This window comes from Meleagris gallopavo, chromosome 4, assembly GCF_905368555.1.
Source record: "Meleagris gallopavo chromosome 4, MGAL_WU_HG_1.1, whole genome shotgun sequence".
Lineage (NCBI taxonomy): Eukaryota > Metazoa > Chordata > Aves > Galliformes > Phasianidae > Meleagris > Meleagris gallopavo.
In genome coordinates, this window is record NC_139407.1 from 1,651,967 (window position 1) to 1,672,280 (window position 20,314).

At 37.6% G+C, this 20,314-nt stretch overlaps 1 protein-coding gene across 2 annotated transcripts in view; it reads left to right on the forward strand.

Annotated features, from left to right (window-relative positions):
* PDGFC (platelet derived growth factor C) overlaps positions 1-20,314 on the forward strand; it is a 117,144-nt gene that overhangs the window by 79,063 nt on the left and 17,767 nt on the right. For both annotated transcript variants that reach the window (XM_085221995.1, XM_085221996.1), the window contains exon 4: positions 2,963-3,143. In XM_085221995.1, the coding sequence (XP_085078121.1) occupies positions 2,963-3,143 (181 nt within the window). The remainder of the gene's footprint in view (positions 1-2,962; positions 3,144-20,314) is intronic.

Here is a 20,314-nt window from a genome sequence, read left to right on the forward strand (position 1 = left end):
CTTTGTCCTTATCAAATAAATTGCCTTTGTTCAGGTTGTTAATTCAATTCAGAGTCCTGGGCACCTAGCCATAGGGAAGAGGAATACATATTCTACAAGTTATATATGGGAAGGCACAGTGGGAATTGTTGACTGAAGATAAATGCACCTTTCGTCCCTGGATAAGAGATGAGACTACCTATTAGTCAGAACTTTTGGTAGTTTTTGAATAAAGTACTGAATGTGGATATGTATGAGCATTTCTTTAGTCATTGTGCCACAGAGGATTGTGTTTTCTGGTTTGTACACTGCACAAAAAGGATTATTTTGTTAAATGAGCATTTTAACTTTTTTTTCTTTTTTTAACTCTGTTGTGGATAGAAATAAAAGTTTCTATTTCTCAATTCTTGGTTATTTATCCAAGTTTTCTTGCTTTACAAGGAAAAGCTTCCCTTGCTGGGAAATTAGGTGGTTGTGATATTGTCCCTGCCAGTTTTTAGCCCTGTGGCAAGAAGCCTCAGAACTGTGCAGTGCAGTCTTGTAAATGCTTAAGGCATCTGAACAACTTTGCTTTGTTGTGTTTTGCAGCAAGTTCTATCTTCAGTCCACATGCCCAGGAAATGTGTGAGGGGCTTTTTTTGGTTGATCTGAAATTTGTTTCACTTTTACTTCAGGGGTACAATGAGAACAAAGATGCAATAGAAAGTGCTGTGTAAGTTGTGGTTGAAGTACTAATGCCTGTTCTGCGTTTGACCCCCTACAAACATCTGAAGTTGTTAAAATAATGATTAGATTATTAACTCTTTACAAATCAGAAAAAATAGATGGCTAATTATCTAGTGGAGACATAAAAAGATGGAAATTGGAAATTCTGTAATCCAGTCACTGCTGAAACACACCGCACGCTGCCTCACTGTCTTCACATCCACTTTCAGCAAGTGCTGGTGAATGTTAGTGGGTGCCATTTTTATCCACATGGAGCAATTTAGCGCCACATCTTTTGCTTCATACGCACTTCCATGTCAGACGCATCCCAGACTGCCCCTCTGCTGCCATCTGTCACGCAGCAACACAGTGTAATGGAATATTGGTGGGAACGTTCAGCCTCTACTGCCGTACCACCAACATCTGATGTCTCTGAATGTCTCTGATGCTGTGAGCCAGCAGAATGAAATAAGAGCATTACTTTCAGAGCAGCCCTTGTATGATAAAATTCAGTGCTCAAAATCGATGTAGTAAATATGGTGAGCTTCGAAGTCTTACTGCAATTGATGTACACGTTGTTTTCGTAGTAAGTTGTAAACCTGATCGTAAAGTTAAAGCAGTTTTGAATCAGTTAAAGGAATTAGTGTTTCACTGGAAAAAAAATATGGTGATGAAGTAATTAGTATCATAAGTTCAACAAAGATTTAAAACTATGGGAAGTGGTAGTAATGCATTTTGAACACGGTTAATGAGCATATTCATTGCATTCATTTCTAATTAAGTGGATAAAATACTGGTCCTTTAAATGGAGATAATAAATGTGCAAGTCAGCCTTGCACAAACATGCAACACCAGAATTTATTACCTGCTGTCTAACTAGGGAACTGGGAGTCATTATAAAGATCAGATTTACTGAAAAAAAAATCGAGAAAAAGCTTCAGTAGAAAATGTTTGAGGTAATAATTCTCACATTAAATTTTTCTTGGCAGAGGGAGAGTGAGTTTTCCTTTTTAAAATACAGTTATTTGCTGTCACCGGGGCTAGTAGGACTGTTTGTACCCTTGAAAAGGATTCAGTAACATTTACCAACTTAGATTTCTGTGAGAAATACGTTTTGTTTACAACTTTAGCTGTAAGAGAGCAGAACACTCCAGACTGTTGAAGCTTTCCTAGAGGTGTGTTCAGGTTGGGGTAGGAGAGCAGAGATGCTGTGGTGATGTAGCAGAGCAGTGCCTGGGGCAGCAGAAAGCTTCCCAAAGCCTGCTGAGGCCCGAGGGCTGCACTTGTACCTTTCTGAGCCCAGGAGCATTGCTGCTCACAGGTTTTCAAGCCCTACAGCAGGGGAAAAGCGACAGAAATTCCTACTGTTTATTCTGTCAGTAGGCAGCTGGGGAATTGACATGAAACAGGTTAAAATATTAAAACCAGACGTGCCTTCTAGAGCAGTGGGTTTCAGTGTTTTTATGACTTGAGAACCCCCTGAACATTCTCCAGTGGAAGCAAGGACCTTTGTGTGCTGTATCAAAGATTTTGGGTGACAGCTGACGGGCATTTCTTAGTTACCTTTCATGGACCTATTTGAAGTTGTTCACTGATCCCCACGGATACCCAGACCACACGTTAAAAACCAATGAAACTAAATCAAACCTTCTATGTCCTGTTCTTTCAAAGCTCCCAACTCATATATCTCCTGTCAGCATTACCGAGGTATCAGGTTCTTTCTGACACATGGTGCGTTTATGTTTTTGCTTAACAAGTGTCTCACTGGGATATGCATAAGCTCCAAATGTGCTTCCAAAACCACCTTAACCTTCCGGAGCTTACTCATCCCTGGTATTACAAGGGGGCAAGATTTCATGACCAAAAGCCTCTGAAATTTCACTGGCAACATGCAGTATATTTCCAATGATATTACAGTGCCACACGTAGGTAATTCCAGGTGTTGTTTTTTTGTTTTTTTGTTTTTTTTTTTGATCTGAATTATGTCTGCCCCATCCTGCATATTGTAATTCCCCATAAAAGGAACAGGCTAAATCATACTCGTGGTCTATTCAAAACCTAACTCTGCTCTTATTTCTTTAACCTCACTGCAGGATTTTATTATGTATTCAAGCCAGTAGCAAGTTAGAGGCTTTTTTTAAAAAGAGCTAACTTTGGTAGTATGCTTTTAGCATTTAAAAATAATAAAAATACGATAAAAAATTTGATTTATGCATTAAAATGGGATGTTCGTAGAAACTGACCAGTAAATAAACATGTAATTTTCTTTTCTGTTCAGGTATGACTTTGTAGAAGTTGAAGAACCTAGTGATGGCACTGTTTTAGGGCGCTGGTGTGGTTCCAGTAGTGTGCCAAGCAGACAAATCTCCAAAGGAAACCAGATCAGAATAAGATTTGTGTCTGATGAATATTTTCCTTCTCAACCTGGATTCTGCATCCATTATACCCTTCTTGTGCCAGTAAGTAACATGTTTCCTGGAACATTTCAGAAAAATAACATCTTTGAAGTGGTAGCTGAAAAGAATCTTTACGTAGTTTAGGGTTAATTACTGTTTATTTCTTAGGAATAATAATAATGAATAATTTGTCTGCCAGAATTGTACGTTTTGCTCCTTAACTAACTGAGTGTTTTTGTGGTTGATCTTGGATGGCTTTGGACTGGGAAGTTGATGGCTCAGTTGTTTATATGGAAACTCGAATAAAATATTTGCATTCCTATTACGGTGCAGTGAAAAAGCCACTTTTTCTTGCTTTGAGATGAACAAATTCAGCATAAGAATCAGCTGTGTGACCTGTAAAGAGCACTGAGTAGTTACAAGCGAGACTGAAGAAATTTATGTTCTTCTAAGTCAGCTACTCCATGCAGAGCTGCATGATTATACGTAGTTTAAAAAAAAAAAAAGTTCTTATTATTCTGAATTGTTTTATTATAGTGGCAAAGCAGATGAAGCACGATACTCATTTTTCACTGCATTTTTCCTGGAAAATGTACTTTAGACTTCTCTTAATGTTGTTTAACACCTGTAACTCACAGGTACTAAACACTAATTGTTGTTTGAAGTATGGCTGCTTTCACCATCAACAGAGTTCTATCATTTTTTTTTCAACAAGTGAAAGATCTGTGCTAGCAAAACAACATTTGTAAGTTTTTAGGGATGAGATAATGTGCTGAAATTCAGGATTGAGTGGAACAGGAGTTGACTTGTTTTAGAATAGGTATTCCATATTTAAAGAGAGTAAGGAATATTTTTGTTGCAACCTTTATAATTCACTTTGTGAATCTCCTCAGTCATCTTGTGGTTTGTGGTGTTTGGTTAGTGTAAAACATCTGCAAGCTCAATAAAAAAACTGATCAAAAGAATCCATGTTGTAAGCCTGCTGACATGCACTTCACTCGGTGCATTTGGCTTACTTCTTTTTCCATTTTTGCCTGTTGTCCTTCACAAAACCCCTTTTATTGAGGAGAATCAAAGACTAATTCTGTGCATCTTTTGATAACACCTCATCTCCTATCTTATATGTTTAGTACACTGGTAGTGAAGTCATTTCAGTGCAGTACTGTATACATACATGCTGTTTGCTGTTGTCAGCCTCTCAGTATTGGTAACTATTTAGGCCTAAGTAATATTTCTAGAAGGATTAAGGGCAAGTCTGCTTGACTCTTTGGTAAGTTAGATGAGTGAATTTTGAAATCAAATAACATGCCAGTCAGTCTCCAAACCATCTTGGAATACGGCCAGGTTTAAACTTTTTATACCAAAGGGCAGAAGGTAATGAGTATGTTTACTTGTAGAAAATAGTAAAAGAAGATCCCTAAACAGATGTTGTGTGAGCTGATGCCAGATTCCATTGCAGTTGCTCTAGTATTGCATCCTACCTGCTACATGTTTATCTTACTTACGTTTGATTAAACTTTTCTGGAATGGTTTAAACAAATGCACCTAAAACTACCAGAATATACATATAATTATATTCATGTGTTGCTGGGCTGGATTTATTCCTATGTACTCGATGGGGAAAACTTTTAAATTATTAACAATCCCAAAAGTAATCGCTAATTTTCAGAATATTTAGATCACTAACCACGAACATCTGTTAAGTAGACAAAAACGGAGACTCCTGACATTGTATTATGCCTTATTTTAGTCCTTCTTTTCCTCCATTAATAAAGTTTATATGCCTAAGGCGTATGCATACAAACTGTTACAGAAAACAAGCTATTTTTTGTCTGTCACGTTTGTAAGAGGAAAGAGCAATCCCCACCGTGTCACAGGAATGCAGAGCTGGCTTCAAAATGCATGGTGTAGCAACTGTTCAAAGGTTTGTGAGAATGACTTTCCAGATTTCGAACGGAGAGATTTTTCTTCAAAAAAATCCATTTTAATAAACCGTGGAAAATACAGTTTCACGTTTCAGACTGCACAATTAACTGTATAGATTGTAAATGCAATCCCTATTGATAAGTTGCAGGATTAGACCTGCCTCTGGTTCTCAAGCAATAGGCTCTCTCTCTGTCTTTCTCTCCTTATTCATTTATGCATATATACTAATGCTATATCATCCTACATTTCAAGATAAATTAAAATTTACAGCTTCTTTCTTCATATGAAAAACGTCAGCTACAGGAATGAGTGTAATTTATAAGTGATTTTTGCAAAAAACATCACTGATTTGCTTAGTGATTCACTTTTATGAACTGGTCCTAAACAGTTAATTTCTTTTTTTTTTTTTTCATTTTTTAAGAAAAGGGGGAGGGGAAGATGCCTGGTAGGCTAGCAATGAGAGATTGTTTGGGGAGAAATGAAGCAAAACTGAAATAAAACAGTGCAAGCTTGTTTCTGTATTTGGAGGCCACACACGGAGAAGGGCACTGGACACATTTTCAGGTCTTTTAAAGAGCAAGAGAAATAGCTTTGTTTAAGCCTCCTGTAATTTATTGTATATATATATATTTAACTTTGTATATTATATTTCAAACTAACTTTTCCTATGATTAATAAGTAGAAGGAGAATGACCATTGATCTGATTACCTTACTCCTAGGATTTAGCTGCTCAAAAGTACTACCAGCAGTTCCAATGGCATTCAAAGCAACGGAGCTTTACAGAAACATTGAACACAGGATTGCAAGGCACTGCTTAAAAGCCGTGGTTATGCTGTATACAAGCAGAACGTTGCCTAAGATAATCACACAGCTTTTCTTGAGGATCTAGATAACTGCAGTTTAATTATTTGATTTTCTTCCATTTAAAATTGTGTATCATGGGTACACCTTAGAAGAACGTTCTCTAATTTTGGGTCAACTCTCTTTATTTTTAACTATGTTCTTTTGTTGCAAGTTAATTGGAACACTGTAAAGTGCAAGGAGGTGTTGAAAAAGCTTATTTTTGCTAAGAAAATTTAGCTTGTGTTACTTCAGAGTTCTCCTGCTACTTTCATCACAATTGTTATTCTTAGGCACTCTTTTCATGCTATACCCTGTCACTTAGTGCTTACTGCTTTATTCACTAAGGGCTGCTTAGTGGTTGTTCTGCATTTTGACTGTTCAGCTATGCATTTACTAAAAGTCGTGTATTTGGCAGTGTTATATAATCCAAAAACACCTAGAAATATTCTGCAAAAACAATCCATACTTCATTTCTTTTCCCCTCCTTCTCACTTGCCCCTGGTTACAGGTCTAATCCATATAGTAGCCAATGCAATATGCAATTGAGGGGAAACCTCATGAACTCCTACAATATGAGTTTGGGCTTCAGTCTTTCTAGAGACTTGTTTAGTTTAAATTATGTCAGTTACAAGTTTGGCATAGAAAACTTGATGTAATAAAGCCCATTGTTACTTGGGGGAGCGGGTGAATGGGATACTTGATGCCTGAGGTGCCATTAAGGAATGCATGACTGATTGCCAAAGTAGTTATTAATTATTCAGGGCACTCAAAACAAAGCAGCTCCAGTTAAAGTCAAAGCTGGGGGTGACTATATTCCCCTTCTTTTTTGGCATATGGCAGCATGTCTGGAAGATCATGCCAAAAATCTTTGCTAAGAACAGACTTAACCCTCTTTTCTGTAAGTGAAGACAAATAGCAAAATCTAAACGGAGTCTTAAAAGACTGACCTGGTTTAAAAGTGACTTGGAAGGTGTTTTGTGATTTTGGTGCAGTACCTGTATGGCTACCCAGGTTTCAATCCAAAAGAGATTATGTTCTTTTGATGGAGAGATGATGTCAGTAGTACTCTTGCTGGTAACCATAAGGAACTGTTAACTTGTTGTTGACTTTGAGAACAAGGGCTAATATTCCTCAGGTAATCTGTTTAAGGCCATGGAATAATTGTTAGTTTATTTCATCTGAATTGGCTAAACTTTATCTTTTTTAGGGTTGAGTATGTTAATTTTGTTTGTGAAATCTCTTTAAATTGAAAATGTTTAATGAGAAAATGCTGATAACATGTAAATAGTAGTAGAAAAATGTATACTAATAAGAGAGAAAGGAAAGCTCTTATCTGGGTTTCCCTTTCATCCATTTCAGAAATGTCAGATGTGTATGTGTTACATCAGACCAAAGACCAAGAGAGGCCTAATTTTGGCTGCAATAACTGAAAACCCATCCAGAAACATCACAAAGGATATTGTTCATCTCCTAAACAAAGGTGAAGGAAAGGCGTTATCTCAAGAAGTAATCAAAAGTATTTGGAAAAGAAACAATATGATTGTAGGGGTTTTTTTGAGCCAGAGCTAAGGTTGTATGAAACAGCAGGAGAGTATATAAGTGTTAGGCAGTGCTTTGGATGGCTACGTGAGAAGAAAGAGGACTGTGAAAATCCTTTATACATTCAGAAAGGCTCTTAAGCATAAACTCTGTGTTCAGAGTTTCCACTATGTATGGTGAATCCTAAGCTCAAATAAATCAACAGACTCCTAAAGATGCTCAAGCGTGTAAATCCCTTGATTCAGTTTTTGTCTGTGGCAAAGAATGATGTGTTGCAAGTCAGGGGAGGTTTTTGGACTAAGTTTTCCCTTGGGGATTTCATTTTGCATTAGATCTAAGCTGAGGACTGAAGAGAAATTCCCTTCAATTTTTTTTACATAATCTATGAAAGATTACCCACAAATACATAGATAGGTGGGACATGCTTCAGGGTCAGTTCTTAAAAATAAAAAAAATTTCAGAGCACAAAAATGAGAACGACTGTTATCCATGGAGCTACGATGAAAAGAGAATGATCTTTTATCAGTCAATAGTAATAGAAACAAGCATTTAATCTGTTATGCTTGCAGGGATGTGAATTTGAAAATGTGTTATTTGGCAGAGTTAGAAGTAAGGCTAAGTTTTACACCTTTCACTGTTTCTCAAGTCTCAGGATGTCTTAAACCAAAGCTTTAAGGAATCTGTTACCAGTGGTAGTCATAAATGGATGATTAAGGAGCACTAAGAAGAGGGCAAGCAGATGTGAGGGCTGGAGCACCTCCCCTACAAAGACAGGCTGAGGGAGCTGGGCTTGTTCAGCCTGGAGAAAAGAAGGCTGAAGGGTAACCTAATTGCAGCCTAAAGGGAGCCTACAAACAGGAGGGAAGTCAACTCTTTGAAAGGGTAGATAACAGCAGGACAAGGGGAAATGGTTTGAAGTTGGAGAAAGGAAGATTTAGGTTGGATGTCAGTGGAAGTTCTTTACAGAGAGAGTGGTGAGGTGCTGGAACAGCTGCCCAGAGAGGCTGTGGATGTCCCGTCCATCCCTGGAGGTGTTCAGGGCCAGGTTGGATGGGGCCCTGAGCAGCCTGGTATTAAATGTGGAGGTTGGTGGCCCTGCCTGTAGCAGAGGGCATTGGAGCTTCGTGATCCTTGAGGTCCCTTCCAACCCGGGTCATTCTGTGATTCCTCATCTGTGATTTCTATTCTGCTCCACTTGTGCTGTTTTCTGCAGAAGGGAGGGAATTCCCTGTGTGCTTTATGTGTTTAGTAATCTGTAACCAACCTTCCTTGCCAATAATTGTCCAGTTTCCCCTTGAGCCCAGGCAAGATTCATGGCTTCACAACATCCTCTGATAAAAAGTCTTACAGGTCAATCATATGTTTACATGAAGAACCACTTCCTTTTGTTTGAGCCATGCTACCAGTAGCTTCATGTGATGGCCTCTTACAGTTGGAGAGGCAGAGAACAGTTGTTCCTACTCACCTTTTTCATACTGCTAGCCCTTTTCTTGCTGATTAATCCTAAACAGTTCAATCATTCTTTATCAGCAAGCCATTACAAATTTTTCATCACTCTTTTTGTGCCCTTTTGGACCCTTATGAAATTGCAAGGCATTGGAGATAATGGTACAGAATTTGCTGATAGCAAGAGATCTGTGTCAGAATCAGTCACATCAGAAGGGCAGCCAAGTATACCAGAATTTGTTGTATAGCAAAAGTCGTGGAGGGAGACTTTTCAGGGATGGGGCAGCTGGTGGCAATCTTTTGGGGGTGTTAGGTCATGGCGAGCAGCAGCAGAGTAGCAGATGGTGAGATGGCAGTAAGATGGAAAACTACATTTGGAGCACCTCTGGAATTGGTAAATGGAGTGATTGCCAGGATCGTGTGAAGCTCATGTTGATGCTTCACTTTTCAGTGGTTAACTCTTCACTTCCCACAAACTCGTATGAGGTTACTCTAGCCCTGAAGCAAATTGATTGCTAGCAGTTCGCTGGTTGCAGGACTAGTTGTTTAGTTATGGCTTGGCAGGATTTTACACAGCACAATGGTGAAAAGATTGACAAGTGCCTGAAAAACTGGGGATGAAGTAGTATTGAAAGGCAACATTGGTTTATTGAAATTATGAGATTAGTGTCTGGGCAGAGAGACAAATTTGTGTTAGAACACATTTCTTCTTCTTTGTACACATTGAGAGAGTATCTAAATACTTGATTAACTTCTTCAATACTTCTTTCCCGACAGAATGTGGAGATTGTATGGGCACCTCATATAAAAGAAACATCAAAACACTCCTTTGTTTGAAAGGAATGCGTGTGTAAAACATGCCACTCAGACACTGGTCCCTTGTAATTGTAGCTGTTGGATGTCACCTCAAAATAAATGTTACTCATTGATTTCCGAATGTTCCTTCAACCTTTTAAAATTGTTCTGTAATCATGGCTCAGATATATTTGTTCATTTTTATTGGTCGTATCTGTTCTAAAGACTGCATTCTCTATCATTCATGATTTTTTAATTAATTTAAAAAAAAATTGTTTAACAAGATACTTTTAAAAATTAACCCAAACGCTTTCCTCCCAGATTCCTTCTAGCTTCTTTTTTTTCCAAGAGTACTTTTATCTTTATTTTTTCTGTTTCAAGCATTATATAACTGTCTAGTTGACATTCCCTTTTCCAGTTTCCAGGATCAGCGTGTTATTCACACCTTTCTGAGAAAGCACGCTGATGGCTTCTCTACAAATCCCAAAGCAGAGGGACTCTATCTCATTCTCAAAGTAATCTCCCGTGTAACTGGCACAATCCTAGGTTTTTTGTGCTTTCAAATACAAAGGGACTTTTCCTGACGTGCTTGCTAGTAAAAAAAAAAAAAAGTAAGCAAATGTACATTTGATACTAGGTTTCAGTTAGCACCATAACTTTCAATTTTCCTATTTTAGCTTCATTCATGTCATCTCCCTATGCTTTCTAATAGCTATGTCACAGTCACATTGCCTCATCCCAACGAAACAGACAAAACAACAAAACTCTGGTGGTGTGTACTCTGCTAAGTTTTGTGAACATAATTCTGGTAGGGAAAGATGAAATCAGGAATGAAAGGGAAATTTTGAGGACAGAACAAAGAAGAGTTCCTTAGTGCAGTTTCTCTGACCATTTTTTTTTTTTACATATGTTCCAGATCTGATAGGGCCCTTAGGGACAGCAGAATTGCAAGAAAAAGAATGAAATGGTGGAGCAGCTTCTGTAGATGACTGACAACACAGCCTAACAACATAGACCGGTGGAAGCAGCTTTTTAAATTTAGGAGAAAAAATTCTTGACAGAGTAATAACACTGTGTAGTAGCTTCAGGGTAAGAGTTTGCTTGAGGAAAGATTAATGTGGGGTATTGGTGGTAGTGTTAAGAGAAATCCTTTTGTTTCTAAAAAGGGATAGATAATAAGCACTGTGGGAATACCAAAATTTGCACCTGTCTTGTCTTTACAGTACCTGGCCTCTGGTGTTACAGATGGGGATTATGAGCTGTCATTTGTTAGCTACTCATAAGTGCTCAAAACTTTTAATGATGATGATGAAAGGTTTGGCTGAAGAAGCCAGGATTTTTGTTCAAACGGTTCTGGTTTTGTTTTCATGGGAAAATCTACGTAATGACAAAGCTGATGAATCTGGTCTTTCAATTATCTCTGTCTGGGATGGTGGAGAAAGAATTAAGAGAGTTCCTTTTGTGCTGACTACAGGTAGCCAGTACACATTAATTGCATAAAAAATGAAGACAAATAAAAACCTTGTGCATGAGAGCAGGGAACAATTTCTGCTTGGCAAGTCATTTCCAGAAGCTCAGGCTGCATTCTGTTTCTGAACTGGGCAATAAACTGTAGGAAGAAAATCGCTAAAAATCTTCTTTTTTTATGAGGAGAACTAAACTGCTGGGCTTCAAATTGAAGGGAGCAATTTAGTGCATGAAAGACCTGGCTTGACGGCACTTGAAGAGTGAACGCGTGAAAGCAGATGGTGCAGCCTTTAGGAGCAATGTTGCATATAACCTTGAAGACATTGTGAAACTGTTAGTTCCGAATAACCCTTCTCTTTCTTCTGCATAAGAATCCCTCCATAATACTCGGCCCTGACGTGATGTACAACAGTTCTCAGGTTGTCTGTTAGACGGTGAGGGGGAATTTCAGTGGAGTGCTGTACATACTTAAATCACCCTTATGCTTTATTGTCTAGTATGTCGCCCTGATATCTTTTGGTAGCTCTTAGCTTAAAAGTTTCTTGGCAGATCTGTTCAAACCGTTCTTCAAATAGCATGACAAATACCCTTTTAACAATGTGATCATCTTTAACAAGGCATCCTACTCCAAGGTGGTTCTTGCAGAAGTCCGTGTAGTCACGGTTTGGTGAATAGTTGGCATAGTAAATACAGTTCCCTAGAACTGAATTTGCAAATGTATTGTTTCAGTAGGTTTATTTCAGATATTTTTGTGTCAAAAGTAATTGTCTAGATCTGGCAGTGGGACATTTCAGTTTGGATCTTTACTGAAAAGATTGTTTATGCTATTATACATATATGAATGTAGTAACGACAGTGTTTTTAAAATTTCAGAAATCTCTGAAGTTGTGTCATAGACAAATTTTGCTGATTCTGTGCAACTTGAACTTCCTGAACTTTCTGCTAGCTCTCAAAACCAAGATGATTAGGTAGGTGAGGAGAGTAAGGCATCTGAGAGTTTCATTCAGACATCACCTTTACTTCTTTGGAAGACAGGAGCAAATGCCACAATGTTTTTAACATCCTAACTGGCAAGGCAGTTAGCCTCATATATGTAGGATTTTAATATGTAGGTTGTTAATAGGGTTGCTCTTGCCTAGCTTTTAAAAATCACTCTGATCTTCTGATTTGCATGTGCGTATTTGTCTTCTGGCTTTTCAGTGTGAGTTGTACCTGGCAATCAGAAGTTAATAATAAAATACTTACCATTCTTGAGTCATCTGCATAATGCCTTTTTGTCTTGGAATTCATATATTTTAGTCAAAGAAAATCCTGTCATTGTTCTCTTCCTGTTTGCACTCTGTCAATATTTGTAACTTCAAATACTGTATTTACTTCTAAAAATTGCTTTTCTGATTAAAATAGTTACGGGCAGCTTTCATGTGGGGAAAACCCCAACACCCTATAGCAATTACTTGTTCAAAATAGCAGTACATCTTTTGATGCAACATAGAGGTAGAGTTAGGGTTCATAAGAAACTTTGAAACCAGCACTTTGCTGGTATGAAACACTTCAGAATAGAGCCTGGCGTTTCACAGAGAACTAGACAGATGGTGGAATCCATCATGCAAAGACAAATGGAAAATTGTCAGACGGTTTTTCAATTATGTTTCATTAAGAACAAAAGAGTTGAATTACTTCTAGTACTAAATATTTAGATAGATGAAAGATGGCACGTTAGTTTGGAAGTAGCTTATTGCTTTGCTAACAAAGCATGTGAAAAAGTAGGAGAGCTTAAGGGGCAAAGCAGCACATCTATGATGTGATAGAGAGGACAGATATGCCTGATAGGTTACAGATGTGGGTATATGGGTGAACTTGAGCTCACAGCCCACTGTATGGAGGCAGAACACTGTTTAGTCAACCCTCTGCTCTGCTGCAGTAAACCAAACTGGGTGTGTACTGCAAAGCAGCATTCTAATCCCACTTAATTTAAAATCATAAGAACATCTTTGAACCAATGTCATGAGGGGAGAGCAAAGTAAATTCAGCTGTTGCTGATAATCCATGTGATAATTGTGATAATCCATATCACTGTGTAGGTAAGGATTTATTTATACGTTTGTTTAGAATTAAGGTTAAACAGAAGAGGAGGAAGTAAACCATAATGGTTGTGTTTAACGCTGTTAGTAAATAGTGACTTTTTTTTTTTTTTGCAGGTTTTCATTTAGATAATCAGTGCACTTGAAGGGTCTTCTGTGATTATTTTGTGGGATTGTGGCTGTTGACCATTGTTTTAAGCACACCACTTTTTCTCATTTATTTGCATCGTTTTCTGTGAACTTTGTATCTCTTACTTGTGCACCTAGTATTTTAAAAATCGTGCTAAGAAGCTGTTTCTTTAATTTAGAAGAAAGCTGCCATAAAAATAAACAAACAAATGACATTTCCACAAGAGAGTTTGCTATTTCAATATCTGAAAGTGTTTCCAAATTGCAGAGCAATTTAAAACATTGACAAATTAAAAGCTGCCTGAGTGTGAACAGAGACAATACCTTTGCTTTTGAGGGTGTTCAAAAGAGAAAACATAATAATAATGATAATTTAAAAAACCTAAAATGATGCCAGTCTGAGGAACATTATTAATTAAGCTGTACAAAGCTAGTGCTATACAAAAGTGCCAGAGGATAATTTATAGTTAGAGGCTGGTCTAAATTTCATGGTTAATGCTTGGAGGAGTGGCAAAATGGTAAAGTGATACCACAAAAATCTGAAACCAGAGGCAACTCATTTTAACAACATAGTTCTAAGAAAAACAACGCCTTTCCATTCTTCACTTCTTTTTAAATCCAATTTCCTAATGATATCAAAGTACGTTTTCTTTTGAAGGACTCCACACTGTTGTTCCTTTAATCAAACCCTCACAAAAAGCTCTGCCCTGGTCTAGCAACTAGAGAACTCCCAAAGAGATGCAAGAACAAGTCTATCAAGCACATGCACAGCACATGAACTTTTCAATATGGGTATTCTATACCTTCCTTTGAGTCTGTTGCTTTAGTGGAGATAGAGCATGGTACATAACGGGCCGTTCCTTCCTCGCAAAAAGGCACTGGTGGCTTTCACTGATATTTTCTGCTGCCGGAAAGGATGGCAGCTTTTTTATGGGAGCACTGCTGGCTGCTGAGGTGGGAAGTGGAAGCTGTAGTCAAGTTACCTGGGGAGGGACAGTGGGCAATTGTCATGCTGACAGATTGAATCATTCTGTTTACAAATGGTATTCCTGTAGTTTTTGAGAGGGACAACAATTTTATTTAGCATTATTCTGATATTGTGTAAACTTTCGTTTCACTGCTGCATGTAGTTTTAATGCTCGTTATTTCTAATGTGATGAGCACACAATTGAAATTGAAGCGGTAGATAATACCACTCTCTCTATTGTATAGGCCTTTGAAATCTTTGGATGTTTTCATTTTAGCTCTTTTCTGTTGTTCAGGTGGTGTGATTGCTGACAGGCAGAGATTTTGAAACAGAGCCCACTGCCCTCAACAGGAAATGTTAGGTATTGGACTCAGAAAAATACTGCCCATCAAATCAATGGCCATCTTACCCAAGGATAAATAGATTATTTAAAGTATACATGTATTGATAAATTCATTGGCAAATAATTGTCCCTTTATGTATTTATGGCACTGAGAACAATTTTCTGCTCTATGTGATCAGATTTTATAGTTGCTACCTCTTCCTCAAAATTCCTAAACAAGTTGAATAAGACACCAGAGACTGGTTTAATAAAAGTAAAGATTGCCAGCACAATTGTAAATTTGTTGGGAATTGTGTTAAAGTTAGCACTGAAACTGCTTTACTAAGATCACAATCAGTTTAATTTTAATTTTCTGTAGGAGAGTACTTTATAGTAGGAAAAAAAAATGTCAGTATGTATTTTAGTTTCTTACTAAAAATCTTTGTTCTCCTCAGAATTCTTTTACAGTACATAACTGCTAAGATAATTCATATTGACATTGTTTGAGCAGACACTACAGCTTTAAACAGCAAAATGTTCTCCTAAAATGGAACTTAATTTTACAGGGGGAATTTTTTACTTATATGAATTCAGTCAAATTACATTGTTTATGCTGATGTATTTTAAATGATAATTCTTCCATCCCATTCCCAAATGCTGACATGATCATTTATTAATTATAATTCATGCAAATCCTCACTTTTGTTTAGTGGGACTGCACACACAAAATTGCAAAACAGTTTCAAATGAAGTAGTATATAATTGAAGAAAGCTAAGAGCATGCTAATAATGTCACCTTGGCAATTAAGTGCCTTACCTGTATAACTCCTTATAAAAAGAGAAAGGATGTAATGAAAAATAGCTAATTGGCTCTATCTTCAGCAGTCATTGTAGTCAATTTAGCTGACTTCTTGGCATTTCTTCTTAAGGATAGTTTCTGCGGTACCTGTTATGAGAAACTAATGCCTCCTATTTTACTGTGTTGGCCCACAGTGTCGGAGGCAGATAGTGGTGGTATGCCAGCAGAGGCTGAACCTTCCCACCAGTATTCCATTACATGTTGGTGCTGTGTGGCAGATGGCAGCAGAGGAGCAGTCTGACAAAATGGTGCCTGGGGTGGAGGTGCAGATGAAGCGGTGGCGTGTCACTGAATTCTTCCATGAGGAAAAAATGGCACCCACTGACATTCATCAATGCTTCCTGAACGTTTATGGAGACCAAGCAGTGGGTGTGAGCACAGTGAGGCAGCGGTGGTGCCTTTCAGTGGAGGCAACAGCAACGGTGGGCTGCCTCCACTGGTGCTCGTTTTTATGAGTGTGACATGCAAGCTGTTGTTCATGACTGATGAAAATACATAGCTCACGGTGGTGCCTGTGTTGAAAAACAGCGTAAGAAAATAGTAAGAAAGAGAATTTGCTCTGTGAAGTAGTAGAGTTGTGCTCTTTGTTCTAGTTTCTATGTAGATAAATAGAGGCATTACTTTTGGAACGATTGTCAATGCCAATTGCTATTGCAAGCTTCCAGAATTGGTTTCTGTTACCTGTACAAAGAAATTGTCTAATTGGATTCACTGTGCAGGCCATGTGGAAGAAATCCCACTTGCAGTAGCCTCAAAAGTATCTTCAGTGAGTCTTCTTTCATTCCCTTGCAAAATTTTTTCTTTCTCCTCTTCTGCAGCACATTGTAGCATCTGTCATAAATGCCCAGAGCAACTGCGATATGCACTGAGATGCATAGTGAGTGATAAGTGCTTCTTTCTTAAATAATATCTTTTTACTCTCACTTTATTTATCTTCCTTGCCAGATTTGTGAAACTGTTTTGTCAAGTATTCAAATGATGTCGAATCAAAAGTTTGGTCTCCTTTGCAATCTTTGAAGCACACTTTCTGTCTGGATCAACAGATGTCTTGTGGTTAGAAAGATCCAACCAGATCTTTCAGACCATAGGCTAATGCAGTAAATAACTTTATGTCTTGTTGGATTCTACAGAATGTAAACAACATCTGCAGTTCACAGAAAATCATATTTTTTATGAGCTGGAAAATCCAGGTGAAGCCAATGCCTTACACTTTGACTCTTTATTTAAACTGATAGTAAACCCCATATCCAACCACTTCCTAGATTGCAATGAATAGCAGCCCATGAAGCCACAATTCATTAAAGCTTGGAAAACCACATTTTTTGATGCCTGTGTTCTGTAATCACTTCCATGTATTCTCCATGAAATCACCAGAAACGCACAGTATTCTTGATTCAGTGAACAGGAAAGGAGGCTGAGGAAGAAAATGTTATAAATCTAAACAAACTCCAGCAAAAAAAAGTAGAAGCAGAAGAGTATGTTTAAGCGTATAAGTACTCATTTTCAAATAGATATTTACATTGAATGTATAAAATGAGAGCATGAAAAATTAAGTAAATGCTGAGACTCTGCAGAAGGATTAACAGATTTTCCTAAAATTATGCCTTTGGGAAAACAAAGCAAAATGAAACAACAAGAACTTGCTGTTTTTAGTTGATGATAAGGTAAAGAAGGATGCTCTGTAAAAGAGTTAGGAGTGTTAGCTTACGGTGTTAGCATACAGCACCACATTTCTTGTGCTGAGAACTGGTTCTGAGCTTGTAGCTTTACGGGCAGGATGAGCGTGCAAGAATGGAGAGCTACACTGAACCAGCGTGCAACTCTGCATACAGATGAGATCCCTTGAAGGTCGTGCTGGCAGTTCTGGTTGCCATAATCAAAATAGCCTCTTTGAAAAGATTGTAGGGAAAATCAATGGGCTGATTGAAAAAAAAAGTCACCATGATTTTTCCATCATTTTTGATAGAGAGCACCAGCCTTACTCATGTTATGTCAGCAAGCTTCAATTAAAAATAATCAGCAGACATGATGTAGTTGACCATATCAGTTGGAGATAATTCGATCACAGCTGTGGACAGAGACAGTGTTATAACCAAACCTGTCAGGCTTCCATGAAAGTTGCTTGATTTACTAGCAGTCTTCAGGAGAATCAGATCTTGCCATAAAACACAGTGGATTTGTCCATACTGTGGGCTTATTACTCGGCAGTTTTCTTTTCGTTTATACATATAAAGGAAAGGGATGAGAAAGAGATGTGTGTACAAAGTAGGAATATATTACTGCATTGTAGTAAAAATAATTAAACTACTTGTTGCAGTGATTATTATTTTTTAAATAATAACAAGATGCAGACTGAGGCATTTGCACGTAGTGTCTTAAAATGTAACCTGTTCTTATTTAATGGATTTCTTCATGCTGTAAGCAGCACAACATTTTTATGGGAGACTACTTGAAATAGAATGAAGCGCTCTGCTTTCAAACCGTCTTTGAAGGCTCCATTTTAAATAGCAGCCGCAGAGATTGAAAAATGGAGCATGGCAGAAATGTGTCTACTTTTATTTTACGGCTGATGGTAAAACCATCTTGTTAAGTGGGTTATATTGCATACTATTTCGGGGCTTCAAAGAAATTGTAAATGATACTGCCAAAGGAACTTCTGCTGCACCCAAATAAGCAACTTTTGTCAAAAACCTGTTCCTCCGAAGTCCTGGTTGTAACATCTGACTGCCTAGTTTTTCTTCAAGAGAAAGTAACTGAAGTAAACTCCAAAATAGGAAGTAGTTTTATTAATTTCCATATTCTCATGTGAATAAGGGCTTCTGGGCTAACCTGCAAACAAAACTATCTATCTTTTTCTGGATATTCCATATTTAGGCATACAGACATTTAGTTATCATGTTTTATTACAATAATAATATAACAAATCTTAAGGGTTAGAAAGGGTTAACGTACCAATGGAGAAGTAGTCGCTGAGGGAGTAGTAGAGCTTGCTTATGCTTACAGAAGAGTTTGTGCTATATCAAGTCAACACGGCAGATAGCAAAATGATTTAACATTCATTTCCAGAATTCAGAATTTTTCTCAGCATAAGCTTACATGGTGAGGTAGCTGGATAACTTCTGTGCAATGCAGATGCAAAAGTGCAGAGTTGAAAGGGAATTCGCTAGGGTATTTCTGAGCCATCGTCCCACTCCAAGAAAGGATTAGAGTTTATTCTTGCTAGATATCTGTGCAGTTCCTGAAGTTCATGGACAAAGATTTCACAGACCTTGATCATCTGTTGCACTGCTTAACATAGTATGCATTTTTTTCCTGTGATTGATGGACTGGGGAACAGCTGATCATCTGTTGCTCTGTTACATGCTATTGCATCTCCTGTCAGTCTAGGTTAAAAAAAAAAAAAACTTGTATTGCTCAATCTTATCATGTTTTGTGTTTTCTTTCTCTTCTTTATTCTCTGACTGTTCTCTGTCTGCCTATATCTTAAAAGTGCTGGAGGTAAAAACATAGCACTTTGGCTGATACCTTTCTAGCAGTTCAGTAGCCTAGCAGTGTGTTCTGAGTGCATCTGCCTGAGATTTGTCTTTTTCTGAACAGGATCACATTGCCTCCCATTCAGTTTTTGGTCTCCTGTATCTCTATTTGAGTGCTTATGATTTTGAACACTTTTTAACTCTTTCCTCTTACGTGGATTTGGAATATGTGTTTTCTAAATTTCTTATAGTATGCATTCCATATCCCATTCATTTTGCCTTTTAGTTCATGTATAATCTCATATACTCTGCTATTGTGCATAATTTATCATTATATATTTATGTGAAATTATATTGAGGTCACATGAGATGGGAATTAGGAGATGAAGACAGCAGAAAATGCAAAGGTAAGAGAAATCCAGCTGGACATTAAGAGTATATTAGAACATTATGGCTAACACTACAGGCAGTAGGAGCTAGCTCACATATCTGAAGTCTGGCTTTTTCAATCAGAATGAGAATCTCTTTGTGGGCAATGCTGTCATAACCTTTGCCTGTGGATAGATGGTCACTGGGTTATGATGTGTATGTTGTATACAAAGCAAATGTATAGAAAATATATTTTAATCACAGATCTTAACATAGTAAATTTCCATCATGTTTGATGATGCTAGGGAATGGATACATGAGGACAGAGCTGAGGTTCCTTTCTCTCAGAGTGATGTTTTATTCAAAGACTTTCTACCCTCGAGGCAGGACAAGCTGTGATTTGCAATATCTGCTGCGCAGGAATTTGGGGTGTGCTCCTTTTATTGTGATATGAAATGAACAGAAAGCTGTTGTGGAATGCAATTTAGCTTGTATTCCATAGGAGCACCTTAAAATTGCATATGCTTTAGAAGACATTTTCATTGCCTTGCCAAATACACTTTCCAGTTGTGATAAACAGTCGTTCCTAATGTTTAACGTTTGATGAACTTACCTAGGAACTTACTGGGAAAAGTAAACATTTTTGTAACAGCTACCCATTTCCAATACCTAGAGGGAATTCAGAGCGCTTCATTACCTGACTCCAAACACTGGCTGTTTTTCTATTAATTTTTAAAGTATTTTTTAAAAAGTAATTGACAGAAATGGTTAATTAAAAAAAAAAAAAAGAAAGAAAAAAAAAAGGAAAAGACCCACAATCATGATGCCTTTGCACTATGACTGACTGCATGCATTCAGAAACTTATGGCTGTTCAGAACAGCTGTGCTTGCATTAACTGTTTATTGCCTATGAACTACTGTCTGTCAAACAAGAAATAGAGCTTTGTGTACAGAACCAAAAAAAATCCTTCTGTAAATCATAAATGTAGCCGATGCGAGTGTGTTTTCTGTATGAAT